Source organism: Scyliorhinus canicula, chromosome 26 (genome assembly GCF_902713615.1).
Source record: "Scyliorhinus canicula chromosome 26, sScyCan1.1, whole genome shotgun sequence".
NCBI classification, from domain to species: domain Eukaryota; kingdom Metazoa; phylum Chordata; class Chondrichthyes; order Carcharhiniformes; family Scyliorhinidae; genus Scyliorhinus; species Scyliorhinus canicula.
This window is the reverse complement of record NC_052171.1, coordinates 8,772,555-8,794,823: the sequence shown is the minus strand read 5'-3', so window position 1 is coordinate 8,794,823 and position 22,269 is coordinate 8,772,555. Positions and strand designations below refer to the sequence as shown.

At 48.1% G+C, this 22,269-nt stretch overlaps 1 protein-coding gene across 1 annotated transcript in view; it reads left to right on the top strand.

Moving 5' to 3' along the window:
* The window catches only part of LOC119957338 (bone morphogenetic protein 1-like), a 233,737-nt gene that overhangs the window by 196,721 nt on the left and 14,747 nt on the right, over positions 1–22,269 (top strand). The window contains 7 exon segments of the mRNA XM_038785238.1: positions 1,686–1,801; positions 5,930–6,032; positions 10,731–10,847; positions 15,294–15,439; positions 16,832–17,027; positions 19,885–20,010; positions 21,322–21,482. Coding sequence (XP_038641166.1) covers positions 1,686–1,801; positions 5,930–6,032; positions 10,731–10,847; positions 15,294–15,439; positions 16,832–17,027; positions 19,885–20,010; positions 21,322–21,482 — 965 coding nt within the window.

Genomic DNA, 22,269 nt, shown 5'->3' with positions numbered 1-22,269 from the left:
GCACCAACACAGGCCCAGGGTTAGATGGTGAGAAGATGTATCCATAGATGTGCTAGGCGTATATCTGGGGCAGGTTGACTGATTTGCGGCCTTTTTGTTTCATTTTGCTGTGGTATTTCTCTTGAGATGTGAGTCAGGTGATCTGTTGAGAGACTCGGGGTTATAACTACTGGCCTGTGAACTCTCGTCTTAACGCCTGTATAAAGCCACTCTTTTACTTGGAGGGTATAAAACACAGAGCTTATTTAGTGTATGAATTTCAGTGACGGGTGCATAGGCTGCAAGCCCCAAAGACTGACTCATTCAGCCCTTGCTCGCAAAACCCGAAACGTGGGCTGGAATTCTCCGCTCGTTGTGGTACACTTCCCCACCAACAGCAAACCCCCCCCCCTACCCACCCCCCACCCGCCCATGGGTTTCCCAGCGTCGTGGAGTGGTCTTCAATGGGAAATCCCATTGACGAGCAGCAGAAAGAGAGAATCCCATCAGCAGCGAACAGTGGGCCACCGAGAAACACACGGCTGGGGGAAGCGGAATACCCAGCCCATGATGTCTAACATGATTGGACAGCACTTGCTAAACAATCCTGAATGTGCTGTTTAAAACTTTCAGTCATGCGGTTCACTTACACTTTCTAGAAGAGCGATATATACATATATAAATTCATAGGCAGGGACCTGCCGTCTGCAGGCAAAAGGAACTTGTCCAGGCATTGAACCTTTTTTAAATTAAACAAAAGCCTGGTGAACAATATTTCCTGGATGCATTCTCCATGGTAAGATCTGGAGCAATTGGAGTCGACTTGCCAACCTGTCAGCATCCTTTCCTCATGTTTTTCCCAAGCTAGTGGCCGTACATTGCTGTGGTAAGAGGGAAGGAACTGCTTGATCTAATGGGAAACCAGTTTGACCTCCTTTTCCTGGGACCATGGCTTTGAATCAAGATGTCCCTACTTTTGGCACGAAAGCCCTTTACCTGATGGTCCAGAATGAAACAAAAGTCAAAATAATACCAAACGTGGGAATGAGGAGTCAAATAAAATTGGAGAGAGGCCACCTCAAAATGGTGGTTCCCTCTAACCTAAGGGTTATGGTGTTCGGGCCGGAAAGTGGAGCTGAGTCCACAAAAGATCAGCCATGATCTAATTGAATGGCGGAGCAGGCTCGAGGGGCCAGATGGCCTACTCCTGCTCCTAGTTCTTATGTTCTTATGCAGTATATATTATTATTCCCTTTGAAATTTGGCATTCTTGTGTCTGCCCTGATAAATGAAGAGCTTCAACAGCACGTGTCTTTTTGTTTTCAGCAATACCTATTTGGTGTTGATACGTTTCCACCACGGAAATGACAGTCTTGTGGAGTCATTGAATTCATTCATTCACTGACAAATGTTTCGGCTCCAAACATTTGTACAGCAGATCTGGCTGTAATTTCCCAGATGGTTAAAAATCAAGGGCTGGTTTAGCACAGGACTAAATCGCTGGGTTTTAAAGCAGACCCAGGCAGGCCCCAGGCACGGTTCAATTCCCGTACCAGCCTCCCCGAACAGTGGCGACCAGGGGCTTTTCACAGTAACTTAATTTGAAGCCTACTTGTGACAATAAACGATTTTCATTTCATTTCATTTCAAGTAAGTTTGCTCCGTATGGAGAACTGATGGAAGTTCTTTTCCTTGTGTTTCGGCAGCATGTGGGGAAACCCTTCAAGACTCCATGGGAAACTTCTCTTCCCCCGGCTTCCCAAATGGCTATTCGTCATTCACACACTGTGTGTGGAGGATCTCTGTCACTCCTGGAGAGAAGGTACGAGTTTTCAACCCTTGCTTTGTTGAGCAGAATCCATCCTTAAAACTGTCCGACAAAGAAACCCCCAAACCCATTCACTAATCCCAAAACCCATTCACAAATCCCAAAACCCATTCACTAACCTCAAAACCCATTCACTAATCCCAAAACCCATTCACTAATCCCAAAACCCATTCACAAATCCCAAAACCCATTCACTAACCTCAAAACCCATTCACTAACCTCAAAACTCATTCACTAATCCCAAAACCCATTCACTAATCCCAAAACCCATTCACTAACCTCAAAACCCATTCACTAACCTCAAAACTCATTCACTAATCCCAAAACCCATTCACTAATCCCAAAACCCATTCACTAACCTCAAAACTCATTCACTAATCCCAAAACCCATTCACTAATCCCAAAACCTATTCACTAACCTCAAAACCCATTCACTAATCCCAAAACCCATTCACTAATCCCACAACCCATTCACAAATCCCAAACCATTCAGCAATAGAAACCCCCAAACCCACAAACCCCAAAAACATTCAATAATAAAAACCCCAAAGTGCATTCACAAACCCCCCAAACATCCATTCACAAACCCCCCAAACATCCATTCACAAACCTCCAAACATCCATTCACAAACCCCCAAACATCCATTCACAAACCTCCAAACATCCATTCACAAACCCCCAAACATCCATTCACAAACCCCCCCAACATCCATTCACAAACCCCCAAACATCCATTCACAAACCTCCAAACATCCATTCACAAACCCCCCCAAACATCCATTCACAAACCCCCAAACATCCATTCACAACCCCCAAACATCCATTCACAAACCCCCAAACATCCATTCACAAACCCCCAAACATCCATTCACAAACCCCCCAAACATCCATTCACAAACCCCCCAAACATCCATTCACAAACTCCAAACATCCATTCACAAACCCCCCAAACATCCATTCACAAACCCATAAACATCCATTCACAAACCCCCCAAACATCCATTCACAAACTCCAAACATCCATTCACAAACCCCCAAACATCCATTCACAAACCTCCAAACATCCATTCACAAACCCCCCCAAACATCCATTCACAAACCCCCAAACATCCATTCACAAACCCCCAAACATCCATTCACAAACCCCCAAACATCCATTCACAAACCCCCAAACATCCATTCACAAACTCCAAACATCCATTCACAAACCTCCCATACATCCATTCACAAACCCCCCAAACATCCATTCACAAACTCCAAACATCCATTCACAAACCCCCCAAACATCCATTCACAAACCCATAAACATCCATTCACAAACCCCCAAACATCCATTCACAAACCCCCAAACATCCATTCACAAACTCCAAACATCCATTCACAAACCTCCCAAACATCCATTCACAAACCCCCCAAACATCCATTCACAAACTCCAAACATCCATTCACAAACCTCAAAACCCATTCACTAATCCCAAAACCCATTCACTAATCCCAAAACCCATTCACAAATCCCAAAACCCATTCACTAACCTCAAAACCCATTCACTAACCTCAAAACTCATTCACTAATCCCAAAACCCATTCACTAATCCCAAAACCCATTCACTAACCTCAAAACCCATTCACTAACCTCAAAACTCATTCACTAATCCCAAAACCCATTCACTAATCCCAAAACCCATTCACTAACCTCAAACTCATTCACTAATCCCAAAACCCATTCACTAATCCCAAAACCTATTCACTAACCTCAAAACCCATTCACTAATCCCAAAACCCATTCACTAATCCCACAACCCATTCACAAATCCCAAACCATTCAGCAATAGAAACCCCCAAACCCACAAACCCCAAAAACATTCAATAATAAAAACCCCAAAGTGCATTCACAAACCCCCCAAACATCCATTCACAAACCCCCAAACATCCATTCACAAACCTCCAAACATCCATTCACAAACCCCCCCAAACATCCATTCACAAACCCCCAAACATCCATTCACAAACCCCCAAACATCCATTCACAAACCCCCAAACATCCATTCACAAACCCCCAAACATCCATTCACAAACTCCAAACATCCATTCACAAACCTCCCATACATCCATTCACAAACCCCCCAAACATCCATTCACAAACTCCAAACATCCATTCACAAACCCCCCAAACATCCATTCACAAACCCATAAACATCCATTCACAAACCCCCCAAACATCCATTCACAAACCCCCAAACATCCATTCACAAACTCCAAACATCCATTCACAAACCTCCCAAACATCCATTCACAAACCCCCCCAAACATCCATTCACAAACTCCAAACATCCATTCACAAACCCCCCAAACATCCATTCACAAACTCCAAACATCCATTCACAAACTCCAAACATCCATTCACAAACCTCCCAAACATCCATTCACAAACCCCACAAACATCCATTCACAAACTCCAAACATCCATTCACAAACCTCCCCAAACATCCATTCACAAACCCCCCAAACATCCATTCACAAACTCCAAACATCCATTCACAAACCCCCCAAACATCCATTCACAAACTCCAAACATCCATTCACAAACCTCCCAAACATCCATTCACAAACCCCCCAAACATCCATTCACAAACCCCCCAAACATCCATTCACAAACTCCAAACATCCATTCACAAACTCCAAACATCCATTCCCAAACTCCAAACATCCATTCACAAACCCCCCAAGCATCCATTCACAAACCCCCCAAGCATCCATTCACAAACCTCCCAAGCATCCATTCACAAACCTCCCAAACATCCATTCACAAACCTCCCAAACATCCATTCACAAACTCCAAACATCCATTCACAAACCCCAAAGATGTGCAGGTTAGGCGGATTGGCCATGCTAAATTGCCTCTTAGTGTTCAACGGTAGGTGGGGTTACAGGGATAGAACAGGGCATTGGGCCTAGTTGGGGTGCTTTTTTGGAGGGTTGGTGCAAACTCAATGGGCTGAATGGCGTCCTTCTGCACTGTAGTCATTCTATATTTCTACGAACCCCAAAAACATTCACAATCCCAAAACTCATTCACAAATCCCAAAACTCATTCACAAATCCCAAACTGCATTTACAAATCCCTAAAATCCTTTCACAAACCCCATAACCGGTTCATAAACATTTCAAAACTCATTCACAAGCCCTCAAAACGCACTCCTAAACCTTCAAACCATCGGTCTAAATCCCAATCTCGTAACGGATACCTCCCCCGCAGCACTCTTGTACATAAATGCTGTTCTCCCTGAGGAGATTTACACTAATGAGTCACGATGAGACAGAGTTGACCGAGCATTGCCATTCATGAGGTCATCTGTGGAAATACTGCCTTGTAACTATCCGTGTTTTTCCCAAGCTAGTGGCCGTACATTGCTGTGGTAAGAGGGAAGGAACTGCTTGATCTAATGGGAAACCAGTTTGACCTCCTTTTCCTGGGACCATGGCTTTGAATCAAGATGTCCCTACTTTTGGCACGAAAGCCCTTTACCTGATGGTCCAGAATGAAACAAAATAATACCAAACGTGGGAATGAGGAGTCAAATAAAATTGGAGAGAGGCCACCTCAAAATGGCGGTTCCCTCTCTCTCCCTGGCATACTCCTCCTGCTTCGGAGCTGGAAGACCTCCTATTTCCAGAGCTCTTTAGGACAGTGAGGCCCCACTCCCTGGCCATTAATTGGCCAATTCAGGGAGAGTTGCAGGTGAGCTACCCCCCCCCCCCCTTCCACACCACCGCACGGCGGGTGTCTGACCTCCATTCGAACCTGACGGTGGGGTCCTGAATCCGGCAGGGAGACTCCTGTCCAAAGTCCAGCCTGGAACCTGAGAGTGACCATTTGGGCGACTTGCAATGACGCTTTCAGCTTGAAGTCGAGACGAGGGCTCGACGTGCCTCGTTGGAATCTGGAGCCCATTTTATATCTCTCGTGGTTTTTAATTTGCATTGAAGACAACTATGGAGATGTGGGACCTGGCTGCTGATTCGCTGTCAGCCATTTTACAACATCCCACCAAGCTGAGTGTAAGCCCTCCATTTTCTCTTCCAGTGCCCTTTGTATCTTGACCTTTCTCTGCTTCTTTTTAGATTATTTTAAACTTCACGGCTATGGATACATTCAGGAGCCGGCTGTGCTGGTACGATTATGTGGAAGTCCGGGATGGATACTGGAAGAAAGCCCCGTTACGTGGTAGGGATGTGCAAACTCTTAACTTGCGCCTGATTAAAACTTGCCCAGCCTACAAAATCTCCTTTTCATCTCACTCAGGCCACAGAATCACAGGGTCTTCACACTGCGGAACGAGGCCATTTGGCCCGTCGCATCTGTACCGGCTCTCCGAATGAGCAGTTCACCCAATACCCTCCTCCCCGTAACCGTTCCTTTTTGGACACCAGTCTAATTCCCTTTCGAATGTCTCGATTCAATCTGCCTCCACCACACTCTCCGGCGGTGCAGTCCACACCTTAACAACTCGCTGCGTTCAGCAGCTTTTCTTCTCCAATCTCTTTTGCTTCCCTCGTCGATGATTTTAAGTCTGTGCCCCCTCGTAACAGATCCTTTCACAAGACGGAACAGTTACTCCCTCTCCCTGACCTCTCACGATTTTTAATACCTCCTCCAAGGAGAGCAGTCCCAGCCTGTCCAATCTATCTTCATAACTGAAGTTCCTCATCCCTGGATTCTCGTGAATCTTTTCTGGGCCCTCGCTAATGCCCTCACATCCTTCCAGGAGTGTGGTGCTCGGAATTGGATCCAATACTCCAACTGAGAGCAAAGTAGTGTCTTCTACGAGTTCAGTATAACCTCCTTGTACTTGTACTCAACACCCCTATTAAGTCCCCCCTGTTAAGACCCTTAGGTAGCCACTTAATGGCTACTTAAGGGCCTTTTTCGGCCCAGCCTCAATCAATAGATACGAGCCAGTTGGAGCAGATGCGAAACTGAAAACGTTAGAACCGCCATTTCGGGCAGGAAAGGTGGGGTTTGCTGCCTCAGTCTGAAGGCCCCTTTAGACTGGGGCGCTTCCATTCCCTCCTACTCTGCGACATCGTGGGCTATATTCTCCGCCCAGCCACACCACTTTTTAGCCTCGACCCGCCGGCGGGATTCTCCGTTACGCAAGCTGTTCAATTGGGTTTCCCATTGTGGGGAAGCCCCACGCCATCGGGAAACCCCCGGCCGCCGGCAAAACGGAGAATCCTGCCGGCGGAGAATCCCGCCCAGTGTTTTTTTTTTTAATTTTTAAAAATTTTAGTGTACCCAATTATTTTTTCCAATTAAGGGGCACTTTAGTGTGGCCAATCCACCTACCCTGCACATCTTGTGGGTTGTGGGGTTGAAACCCACGCAGACACGGGGAGAATGTGCAAACTCCACACGGACAGTGACCCAGGGCCCGGATTCGAACCCAGGTCCTCAGCGCCGTAGGCGACAATGCTAACCACTGTGCCACCGTGCTTCTCTCGCCCAGCATTTCTACCCCTCCCCCGCCAGTTTTAGCTGAAGTGTGGTCCCAGGATTTTGGCTGAGGCACCGCACTGCAGTACCTCTTCCGGCCACTGCAGCGCTGTGCCTGGAGAGCTGGCCGACAGCTTTCCAAGACTCGCCTGCTGCCAGTCAGCGCCCAGTTGAGTGTAAAATGGCGGGGTCAGCAGGGGATGGGTTCTCAAGATTGACCTTGGTAGCCCTCAGCCATGGAGGGTGTGGCCAGTCAGATCCACTGTGACTGAGGTTCCATTTCCAATTGTGAGGCAGAAGAATTTGGCCAGAAGCCACACCTCAACAGGAGATAGCACCCTGGGAGCACAAGGGCGGCGAGTGGAATATTTGTTGGCTTTCCACCTTAGTAACGTTGAGAAGCCTGTAATTAATCCCCGACTGTTAACTTTGAAATTCCTTCTGAACCCAGTGGGATTAACTTGTTGCCCTTTTGTGGTGAAGAAATTGCTTCTGTGTGTCTACCTCTGATTACGTGGCACAGCAGAGCTCCTGTGTCGAGACCTGTTTAACTGTCTCCACATGCTTGTTTTGGCTTCACCTTTGCTAAAATTGATATCTTGTCTGTTTTGTTGTAGCTTTCCTCTTTAATTTTCTCCGTGACACTCAGCTTGGCCCGATGTAGCAGGAATTCTCAGTCCTGTGCTTTACTCGATTGGTAGGGGCTGAATTCACGGTTCATGTGTTTTTCCCTTTGTTTGTGCTCTTCTAGTGTAAGTCCAGAAGGATTCTCAATTTACAACCTTGTGCTGTTAGCATGAACTCTTGTGAAATGCATAGATTTGAGACACGGACTCAAGGCCAGGGCTTCCTACCCTGATCATTCAGCTGGATGAGAAAGAGCAGTGATTTCCCTGCCCAACATTCCTCCCTCGTTCAACCTCAAAATATCGTAATTTACTCCACTTGGTTATGGCTCAACCCTGGAATCTTCCTATCCACCTTGTCTAGTCCATTCCCATTGTATTTCAATTAAACAACATTTAACATTCTATCCAATCTTTCCTCATAACTAAAATTCTCCAGTACAAGCAAGCATCCTCATAACTCCTCTGTGCCCTCTCTGGTGCGATTCCATTCCTTCCTGCAGTGCGATGACCAAGGAGCCTGACTAGTGTTTTATACAGTTCCAGAATAACCCTCGTACCCCGTGTGGCTTCTGAACCACTTTATCTACCTGTACTGTTATCTTCCGGGATCTGTGGACATGCACTCCAAGCTCCCTCTGTTCCTCTTCACTGCTCAGTATCCTGCCATTTATTGTGGAAGTCCGTTGTCTCATTTGTTCTCCGGACTGAAACCCATTTGTTACTTTTCTGCCCGCATATGCGATCCCAGTCCAGCCCCCAACAGTGGCGAGGATACAGGACCGAAACCTCCAACATTTTAGTTTATTGTAAGACTGTGCGAAAAGAATGATTCACTCCAGGAGTGATTGAGTCAAGAAGTAGGGCTTTGATATTTTGAAACAAAACTGTATAAGGAATACACTATTAAACTCTTTAAATTCACACCCAAAAGTACAGCTCACAATTACCCCTTAAGACAACGGTACAATTCCCCATTAAACAACACGAAAAGAAACATACAGCTCTCAATCCATTTTAAAATCAGCATAGTACAGAGTAATACTTGCTTTACATACATAAAACATAGAGTGTAGAAGGAGGCTATTCGGCCCATCGAGTCTGCACCAACCCACTTAAGTCCTCACTTCCTCAGTATCCCCGTAACCCAATAATCCCTCCAACCTTTTTGGACACTAAGGGCAATTTATCATGGCCAATCCACCTAACCTGCACATCTTTGGACTGTGGGAGGAAACCAGAGCACCCGGAGGAAACCCACATAGACACGGGGAGAACGTGCAGATTCCACACAGACAGCGGGGAATTGAACCTGGGACACTGGCGCTGTGAAGCCACAATGCTAGCCGCTTGTGCTACCGTGCTGCCTTTATAGACCGATTCAGGGAGATGATCATTGCTGTTAGAACCCCTTCAGACTCTGGCTGAATATCTTTAAACAGCTGGTTCACCTGGTGTATTTCATCCTTGTCCTCAGACAGGTCTGCTCCGCTTTAAATATTATTGCAGTGGTGTATTGGTATTTTCACTCGACTAGTAATCCAGAGACCCTGGGTAATGCTCTGGGCACCCAGGTTCAAATCCTACCAGGGCAGATGGTGCAATTGGAATTCAATAAAAAAATATGGAATTAAAAGTCTAATGACGAGGATGAAACCATTGTCGATTGTCGTAAAAACCCATCTGGTTCACTAATGTCCTTTAGGGAAGGATATCTGTCATCCTTACCTGGTCTGACTTGCATGTGACTCCAGACCCACAGCAATGTGGTTTACTCTGAAATGCCCGCAGACTCGATGGGCCGAATAGCCTCCTTCTACACTCTATGTTTTATGTATGTAAATGCTGGCCCAGCCAGGACGCCAACATCCCATGAACGAATAAAGAAAAAACTTGTCTAACTATCCTACTGTGAGAGAATTGTGAACTCGGTGTCAGACAGATCAGACTTCACCTCCTCTCCAAAGATTTTCCAAAATATCTCCGCGTCCCTTAGCTCCACCCAGCAATGACATCATCTCCCCAAGCTGCAAAACAACTTAACTCTCCAGGCTGAAAGCTCATTAACTCCCCAGGGACTTTCCCAGTCAAACTACAGTGCCAAGACTGAAAACCACACTCCTCGGGTCTATTTCACCTTTTGCCTCCTAAAAGCTCACGGGCCCTGCAAAACAATAAAAAAAAACATGACCACTGCAGTCAAACACACTAAAGCCCCGATATTCCTAGAATCCTCCATTCGTCACAGCTGCCCATCGATAACTTCCTGCAGACCACAGACGCAGAGAGCATACTGGTCATTCATCCCGTGCTGTGTGCAAATTAGCACGCTTCACTCAGTGAGTTCCTCTTTGGGGAATAGTGGTGGTTACGTCCACAGACGTGGCAGCCATTTTGCTCTTAATAAACAGATATGAGACGAACGACAATCTCTTCTTGGCAATTTGTTTCCGACTTGAGGGTCGCGGAGGAAATTTCGCTGGCACTGAGAGCAACGTCGATTGTGGGTCCCTTACAGGACCAGTATTCACCTGTAAAAAATATAAATATAAATAATCTTTATTGTCACAAGTAGGCTTACATTAACACTGCAATGAAGCTACTGTGAAAAGCCCCTAGTCGCCACTCTCCAGCGCCAGTTCGGGTAGACGGAGGGAGAACTCAGAATTCTCAGCTGGTAAGGGAATTGAACCCGCGCTGCTGGCCTTGTTCTGCAGCACAAACCAGCTGTCTAGCCCACTGAGCTAAAGCAGCCCTCTGCTTGCGAGTGATGTGCTTGCTGATCTGATGTGTCTCTCTCCAGGCAGATTCTGCGGCGAGAAAGTTCCGGCGTCCCTGATCTCGACGGATAGTCGCCTGTGGATCGAATTCCGCAGCAGCAGCAGCTGGATCGGGAAGGGATTCTCCGCCACGTATGAAGGTAATGGCGGATTTGTTAGATTCCCCGCTTCCGAGGCGTGGAGGGAGGGCTGTGGGATTCACCTCGCCTCCAGAGGCTGCTGGGCATTTTTCCTTTCTCACTCCCCCCTGCCCAGAAAATGTAACAGGAGCTGGCGAGGAGCAGTTGGGCCGAATGGCCTGTTTCTGTGCTCTCGATTCCAGCGGCGTCCTGCCAGTTTAAAGAGGGAGTAGTGCTGATCCGACTAGCTCCGAAATGTTCGGGTGATGTCGATGGGTCAGCCCACCGACCTGCTCTGGCCAGGATCCCAGAAAGGAGATGACTGTGGGAGTTGCTCCCTCTTTTATTTCTATTCATTCACAGGATGTGGATGTCGCTGGTTAGGCCACCATTTATTGCCCATCCCTAGTTGCCCTTCAGAAGGTGGTGGTGAGCCGCCCTCTTGAGCAGCTGCAGTCCTTGAGGGGCTGTTAGGGACGAAGTTCCAGGATTTTGACCCAGCGACAGTGAAGGAACGGCCGATATATTTCCAAGTCGGGGCGGTGAGTGACTTGGAGGGGGAACCTCCAGGTGGTGGGGTTCCCAGGTATCTGCTGCCCTTGTCCTTCTAGATGGTAGAGGTCGTGGGTTTGGAAGGTGCTGCCTAAGGAGCCTTGGTGAGTTGCTGCAGTGCATCTTGTAGATGGTACACTTGGCTGCCTCTGTGCATCGGTGGTGGAGGGAGTGAATGTTTGTGGATGGGGTGCCGATCAAGCGGGGCTGCTTTGTCCTGGATGGTGTCGAGCTTCTTGAGTGTTGTTGGAGCTGCACTCATCCAGGCAAGTGGAGCGTATTGTTGCCACACGGAGAAGCCGTTCCCTCTGGATGCTCAGGGCTGTAAGCACCACGCCCAATCGCAGATTCCCGCCGAGCATCACTTCACTAGATCGCTGTGGAGCATGGAGGCAGGGAGATAGTGACACAATGGTAATATGGCTGGGCTAGGAATCCAGAGGCCCAGGGGGCACGGGTTCAAATCCCACACACGGTAGAATTTAAATTAAATTAATACATCTGGAATAAGGGACGGCACGATGGAGCATTGGTTAGCACTGAGTGGTTAGCTCTGCTGCCTCATAGCACTGAGGACCCGGGTTTGATCTCAGCCCTGGGTCACTGTCCATGTGGAGTTTGCACATTCTCCCCGTGTCTGCCTGGGTCTCACCCCCACAACCCAAAGATGTGCAGGGTAGGTGGATTGGCCACGCTAAATTGCCCCTTAATTGGAAAATAATTATTGGGTATTCTAAATTTAAAAAAAATACATCTGGACTATAAATCTAGTCTCCGTAATGGTGACCGTGAAACGCTCAGCGATCGTTGTGATAACCCGTCTGGGCCTCAATGGGCCGAATGGCCTCATTCTGCAACTACATCTTATGGTCTTATGGAAGCTTAAGTTTATTTAATTGCCACACCCAGCTATGCTGGGATCAATTGTCCAACCCAGGTTGAAGGTAAGAAGTGGTGTTTTATAGTGTGCAGCGAATTGGTCAAGAACTACCCAAATGCTCAGAGGGCCCCCGGTGTCCTTGGAACCGGATCTCTGCAAGTGGATGGGAAGAGGAGAGAGAGGTTTAATTTTTTTAAAATATAAATTTAGAGTACCCAATTCTTTTTTTCCAGTTCAGGGGCAATTTAGCGTGGTCAATCCACCTACCCTGCACATCTTTGGGTTGTGGGGGTGAAACCCACACAGACACGGGGAGAATGTGCAAACTCCACACGGACAGTGACCCAGAGCCGGGATCGAACCCGGGTCCTCACCGCCATGAGGCAGCAGTGCTAATCACTGCGCCACCGTGCTGCCCTTATTTTAAAGTAAACATGAAAGAATATCCGAGGTGGGGGATCCTGGGACTGAAATGTGGAGTCAGGGAACTGCTGCGGTATTTGTAAGCCACAGGGCCGCACACTCAAACTAGCATTACACACGAGAAGAAAGTTACTAGGACTTTTACTTCCGGTGCAGCCAAGCAGCTCAATGCCACATGAGTTTGGAAAGTGCCTGTGTGGTACAAATCCTGGTAAATAACGGAACAATCTTAGAGTTTTCCAGAGGTTTAATTATCGCTTTGCTCAGTCTTGTAAAAGAACGCTGTCATGTTTTTAAAAAACCTTGCGCTCGGTTTTATTTCTCCCTGTTAATTGGGTCTGAGGTCTGGGAGCATTTAGTAAAGAGATGCCAGGAGGGGTGAATTTGCGTAAAGTCATCCTCTGTTGCATGACGTCTTGGCCCTGTAGCGATATCTAAAAAGCCAGGAGCATCCAAGGACAGACTGTGAGACAAACGTTGTGGGGCAGTCTCTGCAGTCTCTTCCTCCGTGTCCAGGCACGTCGATGAGAATAGGAGTCCATTCAGCCCTTCGAGCCTACACCACAATTCAATTCAGTCACAGTCGATTTACCCGCTTTTGTGAAAAAATATCTACCGATCTTTTTTCCATAAATTTAGAGTACCCAATTCATTTTCCAATGAAGGGGCAATTTAGCGTAGCCAATCCACCTACCCTGCACATCTTTGGGTTGTGGTGGCGAAACCCACGCAAACACGGGGAGAATGTGCAAACCCCACACAGACAGTGACCCAGAATCGAACCTGGGACCTTGGCCGCGTGAGGCAGCAGTGCTAACCCACTGCGCCACCGTGCTGCCCTTCAATGCTGATCTTTAAATTTTCAATTGACTCCCCTGTCCCAGCCGTCAACAACTTAGTGGGGGAGGGGTCCAAGCTTCCGCTTTCTTTGGGGGAGAGAGCCCAGAATTCCACACTCCTTTACATGAAGGAGTGTTTTCCGACACCGTCCTTTAACCACCTGGCTCTAATTCCGAAGTTATACCTCCTCTGGATTCACCTGCCAGAGGAAGTCACTTCCCTCGACCGATCCTATCGAATCCGCTAATCACCTTCAACACTTCAATTAGCTTTCGTCTCAATCTTCTATACTCGAGGGAGTACAAACTGAGTCTGTGCAACCTTTCCTCGGAACTTAACCCCTTCAAGCTTGGTGAATCCACACTGCTCTCCCCTTCCCAAGGCCAGTGTGTCCCTCCTGAGGTGTGGTGCCCATGCAAGGTGCCACCTTTCTCCCGGACCCCATTGCTCCACTGACTGAGCCCCCCCGGCTCCCAGAGGCATAATTTGAAGTACATAATTTGAAGGAAAAAGTGAAATGTTGTTAATATGCTGTGGCACCATATGTTCGTATCAATGGTAACCAGTCATTCCAGCGCCGTTTTGCTCAAAGATACCCAAATCCGTTTGGAACTGGGGGAGAGGCACTGGGGACAGTTCAAGATCTGAAGATGTGGGGAGATGACCAACACGCTGACACGGTCTCCTCTTCAGTGACTACACCTCTGCCCCTGACCTCCCTCTGCTGTAGGTGAGTTAGATTTTCAGAGCTCCTTAAAGGAGACAGCAATGGAGAGGATTAGGGAGGGAATATCAGAGGTTAAGGCCCAGGCAATTGAAGACACAGTTGCCAATACTGAAGCGATTGAAATCAGAGATGCTCAAAATGCCAGAATTGGAGGCGGGCCGAGTGCGTGGGCCTGGAAAGCGGTTGCATGGATAGAGATAGATATGGAAATTGAGACTCAATGGGCTGAATGGCCTCCTCCTTTGCCATGGTGATCCTCCAACTCTAAACAGTGAAACCTTCCAATCGAAAAGGTGGAAACGGCACTTGTGTCTCATTTTCCATTTTTACTTTGGGTTGGTGAGCTGTTGCCCTTAAAAAAACTGCATCGTCGATGGCCCTCTGGGTTTGTACCAAAATTCGTGCCCAAAGTGACACACTGGACATCCATCCACTTTCCTCCCTGTTCTCCTCAAGTGGCAAAGTGACACTGGGTCCTCAAGTTTCAAACTGTCTGAGCCAGAAAAGTGTTTGCACGTCGCTCTTTTATGAGAGCATGATTTAATATGTCCAGCCCTGTCTCCATCCAACATGGACACTTAACAGGAGGAGTTTATGGACAAATCAAAAAGGGATGAATCCGGTTGTGCTTTGCCAGGGAGTTTAACCCTTTGTTGTTCATGTGTCGTCCCCGTCCCCCCACAGGATTCATGCCTGGGATTTCATTTTATCTTTCCTGTAACGAACGATTTTAGCGAGCGAAAGCACAGCAGAAACTGTGTTTAATTAAGTGTTCCTTGGGCAGCACGGTGGCCTAGTGGTTAGCATAACCGCCTCACGGCGCTGAGGTCCCAGGTTCGATCCCGGCTCTGGGTCACTGTCCGTGTGGAGTTTGTACATTCTCCCCGTGTCTGCGTGGGTTTCGCCCCCACAACCCAAAGATGTGCAGGGTAGGTGGATTGGCCACACTAAATTGCCCCTTAATAGAAAAAATAATTGGGTAATCTAAATTTAAAAAAAAAAAAAAAAATTAAGTGTTCCTTTGTTTCTTCTTTTTTAACCTTAGCCATCTGTGGCGGGGATATCAGCAAGGATCTTGGGCAGATACAGTCTCCAAACTACCCCGATGACTACAGGCCATCTAAAGTCTGCATCTGGAGAATAAGAGTCTCTGATAGTTTTCACGTGGGGCTCACCTTCCAGTCATTTGAGGTAAGGTTCAGTTCTCAGAGTCGGGGAGTTGTGCTCAGGACCCCGTCTCAGATTGTGTCATCAACATTTCAAACCAATTCTCCGCTGTTGGGATTTTCCGTTTTGTCGGCAGCCCCGGGTTTTCCGACAGCATGGGGCTATCCTACACTGGGAAACCCCATTGACCAGCCGGCGAAACGGAGAATCCTGACCAAGGTGTCAGATAAGGCAGGTTACTGTCTTTTCCCCTCATTTCTGAGCCCCATTGTTGCGACATGATGCTACATGCAGTGAGTGTAAAGGATGTAAAGGATGATTGCACCGCGATGGATTTCTGGCCATTAACCCCAGGTAGATACTGTACAGCAGATTGTTGTCACTCCCTCAAAGAAGCGACACATCCAGTTGCACAATGAAGGTCTCCGTTTACACAATAGAAATGAAAGATCTACCGCACTCTGCATTTTGTAATACAATCCATAGATCATGGGTGGAATTCTCTGTCCCGTCAGCCCCATTTTCCGGTGCCTCGCCGCTGGCATCGGGATTCTCCATTCCCGCAGCCAATGGGGTTTCCCGCCGACGGACAACCCGGCCACATTGAGTTCATTCAATGGACGGCACAATGGTTAGCACTTCTGCCTCACAGCACCAGGGACTCGGGTTCAATTCCAGCCATGGGTGACTGTCTGTGTGGAGTCTGCACGTTCTCCCCGTGTCTGCGTGGGTTTCCTCTGGATGCTCCAGTTTCCTCCCACAGTCTAAAGATGTGCAGCTTAGGTGCATTGGCCATGATCAATTGCCCTTAGTGTCCAAAGGTTGAGGTGGAGGTGACTGGGCGACGGGGATAGGGTGGAGATGTGAGCTAAAGTAGGGTGCTCTTTCCAATTTTAAATTAGAAACATTGAATTTACAGTGCAGACTCGATGGACCGAATGGCCTCCTGCCCTGTAAATTCCATGTTTCTAATTTTAAATTGAAATAATTCTGATTCTATAAAAGTAAACTGGCCATAGTCTCAGATGACCATTGGCTGCTTTCCCCCTTTGAGGGGGGAGATCTGATTGGTGGCGATTTAATCTGAGGGTCACCACAGCTCAGGCGAGGGGCAAGGTTGAGAAGACGGGGCCTTCATGGATAACCTCAGCCGGTACGGGGATTGAACCCGCACTGTCGGCCTCACCCTGCATCACCAATCAGCCATCCTGCTAAACTGGCCCCAGGTGTGTCTGCAGTGTGAATGCATGCACAGTACGTAGTCTGATGTGAGCAATTCATGCGTGTACACATGTGTTGCGTGTGTGTGCCTGCACGCGTGCACCGGTACTGTTGATGTGTGTTGTGCTTTTAATAACAATCAAAGCCCCAAGAGCCACTTTCTTTCACCCTTCGGCCCCCCCCCCCCCCACACAGATTGAGAGGCATGATAGCTGTGCGTACGACTACCTGGAGGTCCGAGATGGAAACACTGACGATAGCCCTCTGGTTGGTCGTTACTGTGGCTACGACAAGCCTGATGATATCAAGTCCAGCTCCAACAAATTGTGGATGAAGTTTGTATCGGATGGCTCCATCAACAAAGCAGGCTTCTCCGCGAACTTCTTCAAAGGTGGGCCAATGTCCAAATTTGTTCATCAGTCGCTGATTGTTAAGACATTTTTAAAAACCTCTTTGAGAAAGCATATCAAATCCTGGGTATTACCTCCCATTACCCAATTATTTTTATCCCAATTAAGGGGTAATTTAGCGTGGCCAATCCACCTACTCTGCACATCTTTGGGTTGTGGGGGTGAGACCCACGCAGACACGGGGAAATGTGCAAACTCCACACGGAGAGTGATCCGGGGCGGAGATCAAACCCGAGTCCTCGACGCCGCGAGGCAGCAGTGCTAACCACTGTGCCGCCGTGACCCAGAGCCGGGATCGAACCCGGGTCCACGGCTCTATGAGGCAGCAGTGCAAACCACTGCGCCACCGTGCCTCCCTCCCCCGAAACTATTCCTATTTGGGATTATCCTCCTATTTATCTGACCTCAAGCAGCATTAATCTGCAATGTTTTTGAAGCTTAAGAAGTGGAGAACATTGGAATTAAGAACAAGGACCCGGGTTTGATCCCGGCTCTGAGTCTCTGTCCGTGTGGAGTTTGCACATTCTCCCCGTGTCTGCGTGGGTCTCACCCCCACAGCCCAAAAGGATGTGCAGGCTAGGTGGATTGGGCATGTTAAATTGCCCGTTAATTGAAAAATAAAGAATTGGGTACTGTATTTTTTTTTTTAAAGAATGAAATTAGCATCTGTATGCATGAACGGAAAATTGGTGGAAATAGCCTGCATGGATTTCAAACATACAAGGAACACCTCAAGGGATTCTTTAGGGAAGCAGCAGATCTGGATGGATTGGGGAAATGCAGTGGATGGAGTGTATATGGACTTCAGAGAGGCCATTATTTAAGGTAGCACACAGAATATTGTTAGAGAATTATCAAAATTTGCAGATGATGACAACTGGAGGGACTCCTAACACTGAGGAAGTTTCTAGAAAACTCACCGACTGTGAAGTTCGGCAGCAAATGAACTTGGGCGGCGATTACATAAACATCACCAACAGAAAATAAAGGGACCAAGGAACAAAACATTCTGTGTAGCATCGCGTGTAAACAAAGGCATTTAAAATGTGAAAAGTATAGTGCGATTTATTTTGAGGTGTATGTAATTCACCCTGAAGTGATGTTAAACTTGTCGAGGTTAGGTTGCACAGTTCTTGTCTTCATGCTGAAGAGAAAAGGACATGGACGCATTGGCGAAAAGGCAGGATAGGGAGATTATAGCAATCTGGAAAGACTAACGAGGTTTTCTTTGATAGAGGTCTTTAATATTAAGACAGGATCGGATAAGGTAGATGCGGAGAGAGCTGTTTCCACTTGAGAGATAATCCAAAACTAGGGACCGTAAATACAAGATAGTTACGAATAAATCCAATGGCAGAATAAGGGAAATCTGGTTACTCAAGAGATGAGGGCAGATATGGAACTAACCATCATGGGAAGCAATCAAGGCAAATAACATTGATGCTTTCCAAAGCTAACTATTTGAGCGCACGAGAGAAAGGAATCGTAACATTGGAGAAACTTACAGGACAGAAGGAGACCATTCAGCCCATCATACACCAGTATGAAAGATCAGCCGAGCTTCGACCCTCATTCTAGGCGATTGCCCCCAATAAGTTCCTCACCTTCAGCTACCTGTCCCGCACCCTTTTAGGATTATTTATGGAATCAGCTCCACCATCTTTCCAGGTGCCGGCATCTCTCTGAAAACAGGTTGCCATGATGTCCACTTTACAAGGTGCATGGAAATGGGGAGTGGGGTACCACACCGGGATCTGTTCTGACCGCTGTTCACTTTCCTGTGTCCAGCAATGATTTGAATACAGGGCGTACATACGAACCAAGAGCAGTGTAGGCCAATCGGCCCCTCGAGCCTGCTCCGCCATTCAACAAGATCATAGCTGGTTTGATTGTAATCCAACCTCACGATCCTGCTGACTCCCAGTAAACTCCCCTCTCTCTTTCCTTGTTAATTAGGAATCTATCCACCTCTGCCTTAAAAGTATTCAAAGTCTCTGCTTTTCAGAAAGAGAGTTCCAGAGACTCTCTGAGAGAAAAGATTTCGCCCATCTCTGTCTTAAATGAGCAACCCCCCCTTATTTTGACAAACATGATCCAGTGAAACGGGGCTTGGGGAGACACAATCACCATGTGCCGATGCTGTCAAACAAGGAGCTGTGATTAGTTAATTGTTTGGGATGCCAAAGGAAGTTGCGACGGAAGTTAAAAGGATGGGGATAGGCTTAGGGCTGTGGACGAGCAGAGGGACCTGGAACGGCAAATTCACAGGGCGTCAGGTTAATGTTAGAGCCTGATCAAAACAGAACGTGGCTAAAATCCCCAAGTTTTAACCCGAATTAGGTTCCTGTCTGAGAGAACGGTTAGAGAATGGATAAAAAGCAGCACCGACCACTCCCATGTCTGAGCTGTCCCGGGACTCCGTGCCCTGAGGGTGCGAGTTCTGACTCACCGTGGATTCGGGAAGAATCCTTGGGAGACGGGGAATGATTGGAACTTGCTGAGGAAATGCAGTAAACTGGTCAGCATTGTCAGGGAATCCGTCTGGACCTGTTGGAAGTGCTGACGTTGAAACGCTGTCTTGGCGGGGTTAAAGTTCAACCTTGCAGCCCATTCCATTGCTGACCTCAGCGTCGACCGGCTGAACTCTTTCCCCCCTCGAGGAATGCGTGTGGCTGGGGGTGGAATCGCCAATTCTATTGCAGCATTCCCGAAATAGCTGAACGACTGGCAAATTCCTCTGCACCCCGCTGTGTGTGTGTGTGTGTGTGTGTGTGTGTGTGTCTCGTCATAAGAAGCTCTGCACAATTGGTGCTGACCTCTTTGCTGTCTCCCTTCTAGAGGTGGACGAGTGCTCCCGGCCTGACAATGGAGGGTGTGAGCAGCGCTGCGTCAACACTCTGGGCAGCTATAAGTGTGCCTGTGACCCCGGCTACGAGCTCGCAAGCGACAAAAGAAGCTGCGAAGGTAAGGGAGAGAGATCAGCAAGTTATTTTGTTTTCCATTCGTTCTGCAGATGTGAGCGTCTGTGGCGAGACTAGCATTTATTACCCTTCCCTAATTGCCCGTGACGTAAGTGGCGTGCTCGGCCATTTTGGAGGGAAGTTGAGAGTCAACCACGTTGGACCTAGGCCAGACCAGATAAAGCTGGCAGATTTTCTCCCCTGATTTGCAAATCGGAAGGGTTTTTACAACAATCCGGCAGTCTCGCAGTCATTATTAATGAGACTAACATTTTAGTTCAGGTTTATATAATTGAATTTTAATTCCACCAGCTGCCGTGGTGGGGATTGAACTTGCATCTCCAGAGCATTAGCCTCCGACTCTGGCTTGCTAGACTTGCAATATTCCCACTACTGCCCAAATTGTAAATTGAACCAAAGGGAGAAGTTTGAAAGCTGGAGGTGGAGGGACAGGAGCCCCTTTGATGGGGGAGAGTCATAGAGTTTTTACAACACGGTCAGTGGCCCTTCGGCCCAGCGTGTCCCCGTCACCCATCATGCACCTATCGATTTTAATCCCATTTCCCAGCACTAGGCCCGAGGCTTTGTCTGCTACGGCGTTTCAAGAGCTCATCTCAATACTTCTTCAATGTTGTGAGAGTTCCCGCCTCTACCACCCTTTCAGGCAGCGAGTTCCAGATTCCCATCATCCTCTGGGTGAAAAGATTTTTCCTCAAATCCCCTCTCAATCTCCTGCCCCTTAAATCTGTGCCCCCTGGTTATTGACCCTCCGCTAAGGGGAAACGTTCCACCCTATCTGTGTCCCTCATAGTGTTGTCCACCTCAAGCAGGTCCCCCCTCAGCCTTCTCTGCTCCAAGGAAAACAACCCCAGCCTAACCAGCCTCTCTTCATAGCTGAAACGCTCCAGCCCAGGGCAACATCCTGGTGAATCTCCTCTGTACCCTCTCCAGTGCAATCACGTGGCCGCTCTCTTGATGTTGACATACTCGGCGCAGGGCGGGGTCAGCTCCGAGTCCTTGTGTGCTCCGAGGCCACGGCTGATATTGCCCGTGAGGCTGCGAGACATGATCGGCAGCTGAGGGTGGGTTAATATTGAGGGGGACGGAATGAGGACGGTGTGTTTGAGCCAAGAGATGGAGAAGGTGGCGAAACGAGGGGTTAAAATCAAAACATCAATTATTATAGCGTTGAGTGCCAGACCTCCCTCTGTACAATGGTTGGATGGTATCTGCCCAGCTGGAGGATCTTCACTTTGGAAATAGAACTGATGAGCATCTCTGGCGTGACGTATTAATGGTGCTTTACTCATTGCAGCTGCATGCGGTGGTTTCCTCACCAAGCTCAATGGCTCCATAACCAGCCCAGGGTGGCCCAAGGAGTACCCGCCCAACAAGAACTGCGTCTGGCAAGTGGTGGCACCCACGCAGTACCGGATTTCCCTGCAGTTCGAGTTCTTCGAGATCGAAGGCAATGATGTGAGTACATGTCCGGTGTCATCGTGATTCAGATACCAGCGCGAGAAGAATGAAAGGCCTGCATTTGTATTGCACTCTTCACCCTTCATCTCAAAGCGCTTTAGAATGATGGCTTTCTGAATGTATTTACTGTTGTGATGTAGGAAACATGCAGGGAAGTTGCACGCAGCAATTCCAAAGGGGTCGCTGCCTTGGCTTATCGCCTCCTCCGAAAGACAGCACCTCCCACAGTGCAGCTCTCCCTCAGCGCTCTACTGGGAGCGTCAGCCTGGATTTACGTGGCCCAGTCTCTGGAGTGGGACTTTAACCCACGACCCTGTGCCTCAGAGACAAGAATATGACCCACTGAGCCACAGCTGACACTGCAGTTGAAGGGCGGGATTGGGGAGCTTGGCCGGTGATGGCTGAAGCTGAAGTAAGTCAGAGTCGGGTAAAGATTGATTCCTCGCCAGGAGTGTAGGAGACAGTCATAGGGACATAGCCCCGTGACTCCCGACTCCACCCCCCTAGACAATGAGGGGGGTCCTCTCAGGTGCCTCGGGAGTCTGCACATTACAGTGAGACTAACTGTCTCGCTCTAATATCCAGCTTTGCCAAAGGTTGAACCCACCCACAATGGGCGGGATTCACATCGCAACGGCTCACCAGATCACGCTAGAATTTCATCGAATTCCTCCAGTGCACAAGGAGACCATTTGGACCATCGCATCCACACCGACCCTCTGAAAGAAGACCCTTCAGGCCATGGCCTTCTCTACCTCACTGCCTTCCTTTAAGATCATTTTAA